At 40.8% G+C, this 16,202-nt stretch overlaps 1 protein-coding gene across 1 annotated transcript in view; it reads left to right on the forward strand.

The window, feature by feature from the left end:
- Positions 1-407: 407 nt before the first annotated feature.
- cacna1ba (calcium channel, voltage-dependent, N type, alpha 1B subunit, a) overlaps positions 408-16,202 on the forward strand; it is a 180,362-nt gene continuing 164,567 nt past the window's right edge. Inside the window, exons 1-3 of the mRNA XM_065963302.1 lie at positions 408-1,342; positions 4,552-4,657; positions 7,206-7,345. Of these exons, the coding sequence (XP_065819374.1) occupies positions 1,083-1,342; positions 4,552-4,657; positions 7,206-7,345 (506 nt within the window). The 5' untranslated portion in view covers positions 408-1,082. The remainder of the gene's footprint in view (positions 1,343-4,551; positions 4,658-7,205; positions 7,346-16,202) is intronic.

The following is a 16,202-nucleotide window of genomic DNA, read 5'->3' on the forward strand; positions in this document are numbered from 1 at the left end:
AGAGAGAAAGAGGAAGACATAGTGGTGATAACTGCTGGTTGCAGGGGCCCCCAATGACATTTTTGCCTAGGGCCCCAACAGACTCTAGAATCTGTGATGACAAAGTATGTGAAGTTTATACTTAATAAAGTTAAGTGTCCTATTCTGTAGACTCCGTAGAAGACACATTTTCATTAGCCTGCGTAAGTGCAGTGAAGAAATTGCATTTCCAAAATTTTCATTGTCATCCAAGTTGCATGCAATTCTCGGCCTAACACCGGTGTGGCGGGCTCCCTCTCTCTCTCTGTCTCTGTCTCTCTCTCGCTCTCTCCTCCCTGTTGCTATGGAAACAGGGCCGGTCCAGGTGGAGCCACTGGCGGGCGTCTTCTCGATCACGTGGGGGGGGGGGGGGGGTTCTGGATAAGGAGCGGTTGAAAAAGTAGTCTCCACATTCACATCAGCGGCTCGTTTACGGTAAAGGACCCGTACACCTGTGCCGGGATTCTGTCTTCGTTTAACGACAAAAAAGAAACTGCGTGTTCTTTTTTTTTTTTTTTTAACTTGACCGGGAATCAGTCACTGGCAACCCAGAGTTGAAACGAGTCTTGATGGGCAACAGAAGTAAAAATCTTTGGACGCTTTCTGGAGGAAAAATATTTCTTGACACCCAACGCTGACGCCTCGCTATTTCTCCTCTTGGCTTTGGTGTTAAATTGATCATTTTGTACCCGGGGTTTGGTGCCCGTAGCACGGACTTTACGCACTGACGGCTGCATCGTCCAGCTCCTTCGGGGCAGTGAACCGAAAGAGGAACACCCATGAAAAAATGATGCATCATGGAGTCTGGTCATCTAAACTTTGAGCAACAATTTCACTTGTGACAGCATGGGAAGCAGCAGAGACGAGGAGCTGACAGACAAATGAAAACGAGCCTCCCTGTTCGTGTTTTGTTTGTGAATGTTTGACTCTCCTGTTAGCGGACGACACACGCACCCAAAGGACTCGGGGGACGGGACGACAGTGTGTGTTGTGATGCTTCTTCTCCATTTCTTTTCTGGTGTCAGTTTTGGTTTCTCCAGAAAGATCTGTAGTAGTCTCCCGGAATGGCTCGCTTTGAAGACGAAGTGCCCAGCCGCTATGGAGGCGGCTGTCCCGCGGGTCCGGCCAGAGGGGCCAGCCGGCAGCCGGGGCCTCCGGGGGTCCAGAGGATGTACAAGCAGACGATGGCCCAGAGAGCCCGGACCATGGCTATTTACAACCCCATTCCTGTCAGACAGAGCTGCCTCACCGTTAACCGCTCCATGTTCATCTTCAGTGAGGATAACATCATACGGAAATATGCCAAAAAGATCACCGAATGGCCATATCCTTCTGTGACAGTGTAGCCCTCGTGCATGCCTCTTTATCCCGCACATCTCCACGCCGACCTCCGCTGAAAAATAGGTCAATTTAACTAACTTAGCCTACCGGCGGTAACTCGTGAATCAATTATATGTTTTGCTATCTTGAGGGGAACTAAGTGGTAGAATAAATATTTCGGCTTGCATGTGATGTGCAAATTAGCGTTTATATCAATTAATTAAAAAAGTTCCACAGTTGGTTCTCCTGTTGTTTTCACATCCTGTAATAGCACACAGAGAGAGGGAGTGAAATGACAAGTGAAATGAGTAGCTATATTCTGCCAGGTCATATTTCAGTAAAGTAACAAAATATATAAATGTGTTTTTTTTTTACTGTTGACCAGAAAGTTATCCTTAAAATGCCAGTTTTGCAAATGAAGTTCTGCGCCATTCTTTATTTCTTCCGGCGTGGAGAACATGTCATTTTAATCGATTAGCAATTATCAAAGGATAGACTCAGTGCAGAACAAGCATGGTGTTTCAGGAAAGTTAATATGTATACATATAGGTTTTGCTAAGACTTCTATCATAGGGTTTTTTTTTTTTGTCAAAGTAATCTTTTCCGTCTTATTTTATGTAATTCTTTTTTGAGCTTTTAAGAAAGGGTTCTGTTGTTTTAATGTATTGTGGTTAGATGGAGGTTATATTCTGGTCAGAAGAAGCATTATATGTGCAAATGGTGATTTTATGAATATGGGTGAATACGGAGTTGATTTGTGGACTCTGATTGTGCAGGTTTTTTACCTGTCGGGCTGATTTTCTTCATTGCAGAAGCCTTAAGTCTGCAGAGGGTGCTGTCCAGGGTGCTGAACGCCCCATCAACAGCAGGCTGTCTTCAGCATTAGGGCACTGGCAAACTGCATGGGTGTGACAGCAAACAAACAAGCCATAGCATTGAAACGCAGCAGGATGCACGCTTGAAATGAACTGCCTGTGCATTTTTAATGGATATGTTGTGAATGAGCATATGACTGTTGAGGCCACCTGTTGAGTTTTGCTTCACCCAAACAAAAAAAATCCCCACTGCTGCAATTTTGGATATGTTGTAAGGTAAAGCAAATACTAAAACACCTTGTATGTTAATGAGAATTGTAGGTGTTGCAATTAATTCATATTATGTTGTGTAATTGCCTCCATTACTTCAGTCACTGGTTGGTTACCCCTGGTGCTGAGTAAACATTTATCATACTGTCATGTCGCAGTGCATTACAGAGCCATGCTTTATCCTGATGCACAGCAATAATGCACTGCTGCAGGAGGATCTTCTGTGCCCTGAGCAGCTGGTGTCCAGTGGTCGGCTCCTCCTGGCAGAGCTGAAACTGTCCTGAGGGGATGATGGAGTGCTCTGAGCTAATGACACAACAGCGGTGCACTGGAAGGAGGGAAGGTATCTAATAACCTGTACAAATCTGTGCACCATTACTGGAAAAAAAACAAAAAACTCTCCTCTTTAACGCTAAAGAAATGTTGCATATCAAGAAGGTTCCCTACGGGGCTTTGACTGGCAGGATGATGACTACAAATTTTAATCTGACAGGCTCAGAGAAGTATGTGAAGTTGTTTATTTCATTATTATAGAGGATTGCATGTGTGAGCCATCCAAAATCTAAAAAAAAAAAGGCCTCTGTGATGTCATCTCTGTTTTTTCAGCTTGGGCTTGTGACTTGAAATATTTAACAGGAAGTCTGCATTATAAATCAGGTCTGTGGCACTTGAAAGAAGTTAGTATTAATGAGGGGAGGGGGGGGGGGGGGAGGAGGCCGGGGGCTGATGGGAGAGAATGTTTCAATGAAAGACGCTCAAAGACGATGTAGCATCCTGTGATTTTTAGATTTGACACATACTAGAAACTACGGCTTTATCTGACTCAGAAAGTTCTTAGTTAAGTCGAATTATGCTATTAAAAACAAAAAACAGGCCCTATTGTTTTTTAGTTTAATTCCACACCAACTTGTTTATCAGCCCCATGCTTTACCTGCAAGCTGTTGATTTATTACAGTGTTCCATAAGCACCTGCTGTCTCCCTGGCATTACAACATTACTGTTCAAGTTACTTTGTGTTTCTAGTCACCTGCAGTATGCAGTATGACACACACACACACACACACACACACACACACACACACACACACACACACACACACACACACACACACACACAGACTATATATTTGGCCCATCCTGTGTTCTCTCTGTTGACCAGCAGAGGGCAACTCCACTCGTTGCAAGAAGAAACCTGATTGGTCTATGAGAAAATTAGCCTACTTCTAAATTGATGTATTACAGTTAACAGTCTAATCCCATTTAGAGTCATATAGATGACAAATTCTGGTATGCTTTCGGGCTTATCTACCTGCCGTCAACAAGTAGCTATCGGGGTGATCTGTCAACCAACAGTATTCCACAAAATGAAGGTTGTCTCTTTGGCTACATCCACTTCTAAAACTCTGTCGTTGCTTGTATCGTTTGCTACGTTGAATCCTAGTCTGTTAAAGTCTGTCCATTCTTCAGCCCAATAGATTTCACCTGGTATGATTGAGAGTAGCTTTCTTTTTCTTTGAGTTATAAACAGGGACGGGCTGCAGGGTGGTGCAGTGGTTAGCGCTGTTGCCTCACAGCAAGGAGGTTCCTGGTTTGAATCTATGTCGGACAGGAGCCTCTCTGTGTGGAGTTTGCATGTTTCCACAGTCCAAAGACATGCTCGTTAGATTACCTGGTGACTCTAAATTGCTCGTAGGTGTGAATGTGAGAGTGTCTGGTTTTCTGTCTCTACATGTCAGCTCTGTGATTAACTGGAGAACATGTACTGGAGAATGTACCCCACCTCTCGCCCAATGACAGACGATATATGGGAAAAAGTGGTATAGATAATGGACGGACGGATGTAAAAAAGGATGCCAAAGTGCATCTTACAGGTGTAGAAACTGTAGCTAGCCAAAGAGATTTTAATTTTGTTGATCTCTTTATTTAAATCAGTGTTTTTTAAAATGTCCACCAATCAACAATATAGGTTCAGAAAATTGTGTTCCCATTGGTTGTGTTGAAGTTTTTTTTTAACTATTTTATTTTTTTTGTCTTCAGGGCTACTTTTTTATGCTTTTATTTCTGTTTCAGGTTGTTTAATGTTTATGTGTGTCACAACCTTTCCACAAGTATTCCTTAACTCTCTCACTCCATTTGAGTACATGATCCTGGCCACCATTATTGCAAACTGCATCGTGCTGGCCTTGGAGCAACACCTACCGGCCTCAGACAAAACACCGATGTCAGAGCGTTTGGTGAGTAGCCGCATGACTGCTTTTCCATTTCTTCCTCTGAGGCTCATGCATGTTGTCCTACAGTAGGGAAAGATACGAGAGCACTGCCTCACTCTGAGGCTTTTCTTTCTTACTTTTGTTACTCATCTTGCAGAAGCATTTTGATACCTTTTTTGGAAAAATGTATCCTCTGCTTAATCTAATCCTGCCTCTTTCAGAAATTGAAAATTACTGATATTTAAAAATTAATTCCTAAGTGTCTGATAGTATCCCTCCCCCCAAGCGCTGCAGGTTACCCTGCAGAGCTGCTTTGATATCCCCTCTTGTATCATCACCCCAGGTTACCCCTGCTGCGCCCTCCCCCCCTCCACCCAGCTCTCTTGTTCAGTCTTTTTAATAAAGAAGCGAGTACTGTGAGTGTCGGCCCAATCAAAGAGCTGGAAGTGGCAGGGCTGTTTTAAGAAAGAAATGTCAACCACCCCCAGGCAAGGAGCCTCGCAGCTTTCATTGATCATCTCCCTGAGATGGGCTGAAAGTCAGACTGACTGACAGACAAACAAACCAAATGATGAAAACAAGTGATCACACGTGTCACCAGAACAACGTTGCTGCTCTATTTAGTAGAACCCTTCAGCTTCTCAGTCTTGACCCAGCTATTATCCATCTCAAAACCATTTAGGGACAAATTAGTATTTCAGGACTCCTGTCACGGAGCTGTGGCTGCAAATAACAATCATTTCATTATTGATTTACCTGTCAATGATTCTCTCTGTACGTAAATAACTGTTAAAGAGGGGAAAAAACACACAGTAATTGTTCAGAGCTCGAGGTGATTGCTCAGTGAGTATGTTATACAGAGTTATTACTTTTATTTAAACCTCTCATTTTGATTCAACAAAATAAGATATTTTGTCTTTACACAGGCTCAATGCTTAATAAATCAAATCAGGGAGGAGCTATACTTGAAAGCCAGACAGTGTTTTTAGTTTCAGTGAGTAGCTAAATGTATTGAGCTTCAACACAGAGCTCTGCTTGTGATACTTCATTAGAGTCAAACCAGTCTTATCAGTTTTTTTTTTGTTAATGCGGTTGGTGTAACATCATCAACTTGACTGGACTGCCACAGCATGAAAAGGAAGGCAGGGACCAGACATGACGAGCATTAAATAAGCTCAGGTCCATTCAGTTTAAGACTTTGAATTTGAGTGCATTTTTTATGTATTTACAAAATGCCAACTTTCTGTACAAAACAGCATTAGTATTAGGAGTACTACAATTAACTCTGAGAGGGGGATTCCAGTGTTTATTATCCATTATTTCTACATGTACATGGTTCTTAATGACTGATACAGAAAGTGTTGTTTTGCTTGAGCCAAGAGAGGCTGGAATGGTTGCAGCAGAAGCCCTCCAGGCAAAATACAGCTGGTAAAAGTTCTTGTTGTAGCCACTGACAGGTTCAGTTAAAACCAAGGCTGCTGTATTTTTTTGTTGCTTTGTGGAGAGAATTTAACGGCTGTTTCCGGTTTCAGAAAAAGCAGCGTACTCTTTACCAAAAAAGCTTTTCCTCTTTTGGTATCTTCCTGTAATGTTGTCGGACAGAAATGCATTCTCAGTCCGTCAGTGGCAGAATAAGTACTTTTAGTGGACGGACTTTGATGATGAGCATTTCTTTCCAAGGATTATGTTGCAACATTTCCACCTGTCCCTTGACTGATTACTAAATCAACTTATCAAAGCAATTTGAAAACCCAGGACACTTGGCATTTAGACCCCAAAATATGTAAAAAAAAATAGACCCCAAGTCTAAAGATACTGTAAATCACCCCTAAAGTCGTGAGTATGGGTCCCGCAATGCCCCCTCACCCTCACACAGAAAATCCTGACATGACATGATAAAGAAGGTCTCCAAATTATTATATTGTATTTATGTATTTTATATGTTCAGCTAATCCATTTTGTTTTCAGTAAATACAGTGCATCTTAGACATGGTCGTATAACTAGGGCCTGACCGATTTGGATTTTTGGGGCCGATACCGATACTGGGAGAGAAAAATATCTGATACCGATATATCGGCCGATATCATATCATAGCATAGATATAGAAATATACATATTATATTGCATTGATCACTTTAATACACTTATCAAACACATGTGGAAAAGATTTATAATGAAGACACACGGTCAATCTACTGAAAAGTAACTGTACATGCATCACCGCTTGACACTCTGGACGGTGATAATGCTTGTTGTAACCCATGTAGCACACTCTGGGTATCATTGTATTGATTTTACTGTCTATAAAGAGTAAAAACTTAAATATACTGAAACTAAACTCACTCATTCCTCATTGTCCTCAATAGTTGTTGACTCTGATGGTTCTCCAGGGTTTTAAAGATCTTAAACAGTGTTGGGATGATCATAGGACACTGTATCTCCTGAAGCTGTTCAAATCATATGAACACTTTATTTCATCTGACACATGAACGATCAATGTCTGATTTTACTGACTTGACCTGTTAAAAGTCGGTAATCCTCATGACTTCTCTTTCTGCTTTTTCTCAACAGGATGACACAGAGCCCTACTTTATTGGAATATTTTGTTTTGAGGCTGGCATCAAGATCATCGCTCTGGGCTTTGCCTTTCACAAAGGCTCCTACCTGCGTAATGGCTGGAATGTAATGGACTTTGTGGTGGTCCTAACAGGGTGAGTAGCACTGGCCTAATGGCTTATACAGCTGCAAACTGACAGAGCTGATGGGCAGCAGCGATTAATGATGGGGAGGAGAGAGCTCTGCTGTGTGTGTGTGTGTGTGTGTGTGTGTGTGTGTGTGTGTGTGTCTAATGATCAGTACAGCCAAGCCATCCCAGATGGCAGGGTGTTTTCTTCCTGTCTTGATGAAGTGGCATTGTCTAAATCAGATGTGCAGAAAATCTGTGAACATTACAGGAATTAAAGTACAGAATTGTATTAACCCTTAAAACATTTAGAAATTATCAGACAGAACACATTTTTTTGCCTTTTCAGATGTGTAGAGTTCTCAATAATGACGGTCAGAGCTTGCTTTGGCCTTAGACATTATATAAGAACTGGACATAGTTACCTTGACATCACTAATTGTTTTTTTGAACCACAGTGTTGAAGCTGCGAGTTTGGCTTTTTGGCCATTACGGTCTAGACTTTAATAAGTGTCCACATTTGAACTAAAGGGTAGAGCCGAACATGCCACACCCTACAGCCTATCCTGCGTTATCGTCAATTTCATTCTAGACGGGACGATATCTTACAAAATGAACCATCTGGCTGTATTTGAGATGACTTGTATGTAGAGATTGATTGATTGTTTTTTTGTGATTGTTGTATTGCTGAAAGACTTTGTCAGGCTTCATCTGCTTCATCTTTCCAGCAGTAAAGTTATTTAGTCCACTCATACAACACCAGCTATTGTAGGGATGGGACTAATTGGGACAACTGATTTCACAATTGTTTTTGTAGACTAACCTATTATTAAACAGATTTTAAGTCTCCAAAAACTGTCATCTCCAAATTGTTTCTTAAGTGTGACAAGCAGTCAAACACAAACAAACACTCTAAAGGAAATAGTAAGTCTTAGTTTTTAATACTTTAAATATGTAGTGTCTTAAAAATTCACATTAAATCCACTAAAGGGGACATCAAAGTTCTTATTAATACTGTTTTGTGTAACATAACAGCATTATGTAATGACCCTAAATGGTTCATTTATGATGCGTGTGGGCTAATAGAACAAGCTTAAGGTTGACTTGATTCTGTGAGAATCCCATTGCTCTGTCATCCCGGTCAGGCTGGATACATGTGGCCAGTAGTAAGCTCTTCTGTCGTTCTATGGTCTCAGTTTGTCCAGAGTAAACAACAGAGCATCCCTTGATATTGGACGAGAAAGCGAGTGTAGGACTAAAGCTTTTGTTGTGGGGGGATGGAGAGAGAGAGAGATAGTGGTGTGTCGGGGGGTTGATAGAGATGGGCGGGGCGTGGTGGGGTGAGTGGAGGATGCTGTTACGCTGCAGAAAGTCCCTAGACGCCTGCCGATTCCACCGGGGGCCGGCCTGGCCTCTCTTACATAATGATACATACAGAGATTTATTAGGCCCCTCTGTTGGGGCTTGTGTCAGGAACCTCACTGCAATAAACAGATCCTCCACCAATTCCCAAACCCCTCATCAACACCACCCCCCCCCCCCCTCCCTCCCCATTGCTAATCACTGGGAGTCTCTGAGCCTTTGTTCCTGTTTAGCTGAATAGAAGGGGAAGCAGTCAGTGGAAAATGTAATAAATGCCATCCTCCAGAATGAGTCTGGTTTCACTGGAATGACACAGACATCTGTTTGTGTTTGTGTCTATGCAACCACAGGCGTGTGGGTCTATACCCGTTTTTTAACAATGTTTTATGACCTTTACTACCAACCAGTCATGTCTGTTCAAAGGAGGCCGTAGTGATTAAGATTCAATTGTGTTTGACTGTCAGGCAGCAACAGGTTTCCTCTAATGCCACCAGTAAGGAAAATAAAGCCTTGCAGATTTACTGATTTTTTTGGATTTAGACAGAGCTTTTTTTTTTTTTTGCTGTGATGACTTATTTGGTACCTCCTGAGACCAAAGCTTTTTGAGCAATACGAATGATTTACTATAAGGATAACAACAAACATTATCTAAAAAAGTCTCCTTATATGGAGACAATAGGATTATTTAAAAGTGCAGCACAATGCGCTACCAGTGTGCCACAGTATTAAGGGTGAAAGGTCATTTTTAAGGTATTTTTATAATCTATCGCACTCTCAAAAATTATACATTTAACTACTTTAATAACTGTAAGTGATGGATCACCCACGTTTAAGTTTGGTTCAAAGTAAAACTAAAAAGTAGGAGCTCTATTATGTGTGTGACAGTAAGAATCCAACAGGGTGTTGGTCCCAACCTGGTCAGCAGCACATGTACTCTTAAAATATGAGAATGTAGGTGACCCTGTGGAGCTCCTCCACTTCTGTACATGTGGCGCTCCCAGTCCAGTTTTACAATAAATATGCACGTTTATTTTGAACTTACAATACAATAAACCAGTAAAGTAAGCATTGATATAAATGTACCAACCAATCTACTCTCTCATTCAGTTTAGTTATGTTAATGCACTAAATACATTTTTTTTGTTCTATTTACATCCTGAGTTTACGTTACATAACTTTTGAAGTCTTTTTAATGAGGTGAAAGACTACCTGGCAGCGATTGCTTGAACACACCCTCCCTGATGAAGGTGCTTTCCGGCCACATTCAAGAAGACATAACTGCACATACATGAGGTTCAAAGCATCGATTAAGCGTAATTAGAAAAGCAGTCAATATAGAAGAAAAGGCTGATTTTGGGTTTCGTATTTAATTTAAACTCTATATGATGGAAGTTGTGGGTTTGTGAGACCCGTCCATGGTGTGAGTTTTTGTGCATGTGAGCATTGTCTGAGCCTGCTGAGCGTGGAGGTGATGGTGATTGACAGGTTGTCAGGGCTTGTATGAAGCCACAGCCTCTTTCAGTGTGTGTGTGTGTGTGTGTGTGTGTGTGCGTGCGTGCGTGCGTGCGTGCGTGCGTGCGTGCGTGCGTGCGTGCGTGCGTGCGTGCGTGCGTGCGTGCGTGCGTGTGTGTGTGATGTGTGTGTACAGACACAGCCTGAGCAGGTCTGATTGAATTGCAGCTGAGCAGTCTGGCATGATAACTGTAGCCTAATTGAGGGACATGGTGGCTGATGGAGGCCATTACAGCTGAGGTCTGGACATCTTATCACGCTGCACTGACGGGATGAACCATGCTGGAGATATTGGCTCGCTCATATCAAATGTATGCAACGCAACACACACACAGACACACACACACACACAAACAAACACACACACACAAACAAACACACACACGCTGAAACATGAATGAACACAAGCACACACATGCCAACAAATCCCTTCATGATGATGTCCATTTCCTGCAGGATGTGTACTCTGTAGAAACCCGCAGCAATTAAGCATCAGTAATGACTGCGATTATTTGTGCATTCAGCTCATTTAGACAGGACTCGGAAATATCAATCAGCTCAGCAACATGTTTGTTTGTCTACCAGCTACAGGGCCTTTGTCAATTGCTACTTATTTGAGCCCATTTTCAATACAAAACCAATGCAGTTCAGCATTTTTAGTGTTTGTTTTTGTCATCGTGCTCACAGTGCTCTCAGCTGCAAAAATTTCAACATTTGGGAACACCATCTTGCCTGTCAATGTCACTTCTCCCTCACTGACCAATCAAAATCAAGAAGGGGTGGGACTTCTGATATCAGCATCGTCAACAACGAAAACAGAGGAGAAACTTATCTGACCCAGGTCTAGAGCGGCTGCTAATGCCAGGACAGGATTCTTTGACATTATTTTATTGTTTTTCGGTGATATTTCCTTGAATAAAACTAAAATATTAAGCCCACAGAGCTACTTAAAACAGATCCAACGGACTCCTAACGGGGGGAGCAGAAGTTAACTTCCGTGACCTAGCAACAGTAAGTGCCAACGCTGAAACTAAGGTGGGTGCTGCCAGTGAAAAAAAGCCATTATAGCTGCGCCGGGAGCCCAGAGGCTGAAGTCTCCCAAGCGGACGCCCCGGGTTTGAATCCTTTCCCGCATGTCATTCCCCACTCTCTCTCTCTGTCTCCTCGATTACTGAGGCATAAAAATCCCCAAAATGATCATTAACACAGACTGGGGAAAAAATCAGCCACTGTAAAGCCATTATAAGTAGAGAGGTTTATTTAGGATCTGGTAAGCATAGTTAAGACTAGCAAGAGTGGATAGTAGTTAAAATGGCTCTGTCAAAAACAAGCCTCGCAACACCTCAGTTTTGATAATGTTAAAAAGTAATTTAGACCATAGACAACATAAATGTGAAAATTATAACAAGTTATGATTTAAGGGGGAGTTACATGCTTGATATATGTTTTGGGGAACAATGAGCAGCTGCAGTATCAGTGTGCTCAGCAAAGAGAGAGTATTACCTTAAACGATAGGCCTTTGATAAATCAATAGAGCTTTAAACTGACTCTGTACTGTATATGAAATCATCCACATTGTTTTAGTAGCACTCCTACCTCTGTCAGATGAGACTCTATAGCTGTCTCATCTTAAGTTAGTGTTTTTGTTTTGCCATAAATTGCCAATATTCAATGCATGGTGTATTTTTTCACTCAATAATTTTTCCAGTGTACCTCAGTATTTCAGTCAGTGTTTCCATGGGTTTCCCAGAATGCCTCTGTGTAAATCCCAAGAAAGCGAGGTGAACTCTGCTGGGGATCCATCTGTTATTTATACACAGAAGAGGAGGAGAGAGCGTTTACAGTCACGGCATAGTAACAGGAGGGGAGTGAGAGTTTCCACTGAGAAATGCTAAAAGACGTGCTCCATATTCTGTTCTTTTCTCTTCTATGACAGGTCTCTCCCTGTATTATAATACAATCATATTCACTGCAAATATTCACATGGCAACGAATGATAAACTGCTTTAGTATCAGTACCAGGATGATGTAACATGACATCTGCAACAACCAAATGTCTTTCAACAAGAGAGGGTGAAAAAATGTCCACATCAGCTATCATTTACTGCTAACACTCTGTTTTCAATTGAAGTAAGCCAGCTGAGAGAGGGACGCCCTGATTAAAGTATTAGAGCAGTTAACTAAATTAATTGAAATGGTAATGATAATGCTAAAAGACAGAAGATTGTGTCAGTGATAATGTGGCCAGCTTTTAGGTTTTATTAGAGAGCCTAGTTGAGAAACATACACAAAGGTATCACATCAGACTGTATGAAGCATGATTGTAGTCTCAGTGATGTCGCCCATTGGTCCTCTGCTGGTCACAAGGCATTTGCACAGCGTACACACAAACCGGCTCTTATCATAATCCCATCAATATGCCTGTTGCTAAGGCTGTGCTACTCCACAGCACATCTGAAAAAACAGTGATCGAAGAAAACAGACGGAGCAGCTTAGAGGAGCACAAACACTCTCCTCTGCTTTCAACAGAAAATGTTTTTCACAACAAGACTTAAATCATGGAGGTTGAAACTGTTTTGAGTCTTTAGAATATCTCACCAATTATTACCTTCACAAGAAAACCAAGAGCACAGCAATATCTGTACACAGAGGATGAAGATAGAGTGATGCAGTGAGGAGGAGTTAACAAAGCAGAGTCTGATACAGAGACCACCTGATCTCACAAAAATATTTGAACGACTTGAAGCACCATGGACTGTAACAGATGTAGTCTGAATGATGTCACCCATTCATTTCTGAAGTGGGAATTTTGAAGACTAAAGATAAATGTCACTGTTTTGCAAATGCTGTCTCAAACTAAATTTGGGTCAACAAGCTAAGAGGTTGAGCTAAAGCGGGCCTTAAGCCTCCTGGCAAACAGCTACTGCGTGCTAGCCTGTGAGTCAACTCATCTTAAAGGCTTATTTATGCTTCACTCTTATCCTTATATAATCCAAAGGGTATGAGTTATAAAAAAAGTTCCCCCCTGTACAGTGTGTACCAATAAAGACTTGAGCTACTGATACCAATTTGTTTTGTACCATGCTGTAAACACGTTTATTTCTTCAGTAAAAATCTACATTTTAACACGGGTGTTAATGGGACTTCTGGGGCTTTTGAAACCAGCCTCAAGTGGACACAAGAGGAACTGCAGCTTTTTTTGCAATCCTGCATTTCCTTCAGTTTTTAAACACAAGAGGTTGCAGCTCGATTTGCACAGTATAAACATCAGAAAGTCAATACCATACTGATTGTTATTCTTTGAAGATTACAGTTGTGGCTGACAAAAACAGAAATAAACGAGTAGGCCAGTTTCACACGGCGCTATCTCCTCAAGTTGGCTGCTTAGTAGTAGTGCTGCAAGATATTAGAATAATATGTCGTTTTCTCTCTTGTCAATACTTAATGTGCAATTTACATTGTTAAATATTGTAATAAATAAACAGATATCAGAGTGCTTATGAGCTATAACTCAGTTTTTTTATGATGTGCTGTTCATGTTTGACGCAACCCCTGTGTTTGCAACATCTATATTTGGACAAATTAATCTGAGAGGAGCTGATAGCTATCTTGAGCTTTTCCCGGCTGGAAAAAAATAGTGTGAAAGCACGAGCACTGCAGTCTGCACAAGCTGTCATCCAATAGGTAAAATGTACACATGCTTAGTGGGAAAGCATGGCTTGTTTACATAAAATATGTTTTCTTATTTATTGTGATAAATTCAGACTTTTGCTACATGTTTATTATGACGGCTCATCTTGTGAGAACCATGCATTAGTTACTATTTGTGCAGCCTAATTTGGAAGTGAGTGTTGTGAGAAAGATGTAAGTTATTTGGTATTTGCGTATGATGACAGGGCTGGCTTAGTATAACCTGAATGATTGTTTGATCACACTGTAGAGATACTAGTATATCCCTAAATTAGAGTCATTACTTTTATCCTCAAAGTCATAAAAACGATGGAAACAACACCCAAGTGTTAAAGAAAAAAACTAAGTACCATGTCAACAATATCTACCCAAAGCTTTTATGCCATGAAATCAAATCAAATCCTGGTGTTAACACAGTTATATACAGTGTTAACTCAAACATAAATAAAGTGTAGCGTGAATATAAATTAGCTGTAATTTACCAGCTTTTAGTCCGTATCACGTGCAGTTGTCCGGCAGAAAAAGATATCAAATGTCTGGCTGAGATGTGCCAAATAAAAAATGACATATTAAATATTGTGTTTACAACACATGTAAAATATTTTCATACCGTTTTAGCATTATTTTTCTCCTTATTTATCTGTTGAAGATCACCAATCACTGATCTAATGTCTCCCCTTATTCCCCTTCCTCACTTACATGTGTGAGCTGTGTTTGACACCTGCACCGCACATCTGAGAGACGTCTGCTTGTACATCCCTCAATTGAGCTGTGAGGTCTCATGATAGAGATAAACCTCTATGCACTGTTATTTTAATATTTATGTCCCTCTTAGATGTGGATCATTGAGTTACGCTCAACCATAGACAAACCTCCATGTAGATCACCTGTAATGAGAGCGGAATATCTACTGGAACGTTTCAAAAACGTGAGTGGGGTTAATTGGACGTCATTATAAAACATGCTGTTGGTTGAAAAGGCTACTTACTGTCTTTACAACAAAAACAGGCAAATAGAAAAGTAAAGAGAAGAAGCCGATTGAACCGCCATATTTAGAGAACGAGGTGAAGGTGTGTGAATGGAGGAGTGAAAGGAAAAGGCGATCAGATTTAATAGTTTGTGAAGTCACATTAAAATAAGTTGGGGAATAAAACACAATGAATATAACCTAAGGCTGTTTAAAAAAAATCTTTAAACACTACCCACACAGGTACCACAGGTACAACGTCATTCAGTGGGGAACAATTTGTGTTTCCTAAAAGATGTTTTGCCAAGAGAACATAATTATAACAATATTGAATCGCACACTCTGCTACTTACAGCCAGAAAGCTTCATTGCTAGTGTTATACAGTGATGCTCAAATGAAATGATATTTGGCTGATGAACAAATCAAGTAAAATCTGCGCACATGTGTGGTAAAATCAGCCGATACCGATTACCGATTAATGGGTCGGGCTCTACTTTTGACTCAGTCTTCTGTGTTTTTTTTTTCTGAGGTGGAACAAAACGAAACATTTGAACCGTGATTTGAGAGAACAAGTCAGGCAAAGTGGTGCTATAGACAGTACCAAGAGGACTTTCAAGGCATTTCATTCCATGATAATGAATCAACAATAGGGTTTGTGGTTGTTCTTGCTTTTTTTTTGCCGTTAAATAAAGATAGATAAATACTTTATTGATCCCGAGGGAAATTCAAAGCATCCAGTAGCAGGTTACAAAGACGTACATGACATGAAACATTTGTTACAAATTAACCACAAAACCGACGCCCCCCTTCCACCTGAAAAAAAGATTTAAAGAATACCCCTAGAAAAAACCTGTGCAATTAAAAATAGACTTATACAAGAAATGTACATAACACGGGCAGGGATAAAAATATATGTGCAATTTAAACAAGAATCTATAAACAGCTGAGGAAAAAATCTGTAATTAGACCTGAATATAAAAAAATAAAGAAAGTGTTGACCTTCTGAAGTTGTGTTGTTTGTATATGTAGCAATGTTTAAAAAGGAGATTAAAATTATCAAAAACATACATATAATATAGGTAATTAGACATGGCTCTTCAATGCATGTCAACAGTTGCTCTATGAAATTTGGGATGTTGTAGGCAAAATAAGTCTTCAAAATAAAAGTATTTTTAAGGTGAACTCTGGTGTGAATGTGTGTGGCAGTTCAGGTCTACCTCTCTCCAACACCATTAACATTTTGAGCTATCCATTGATCTGGTGCACCTCACACATGTTTGCTTTCACAGCATGGATCCATCTGTCTTTAGCTGCCAATCAGATCACGTCTAGGTCTACATGAATGGGAGGGTC

The sequence above is a fragment of the Labrus bergylta genome, chromosome 2 (genome assembly GCF_963930695.1).
Source record: "Labrus bergylta chromosome 2, fLabBer1.1, whole genome shotgun sequence".
NCBI classification, from domain to species: Eukaryota; Metazoa; Chordata; class Actinopteri; order Labriformes; family Labridae; genus Labrus; species Labrus bergylta.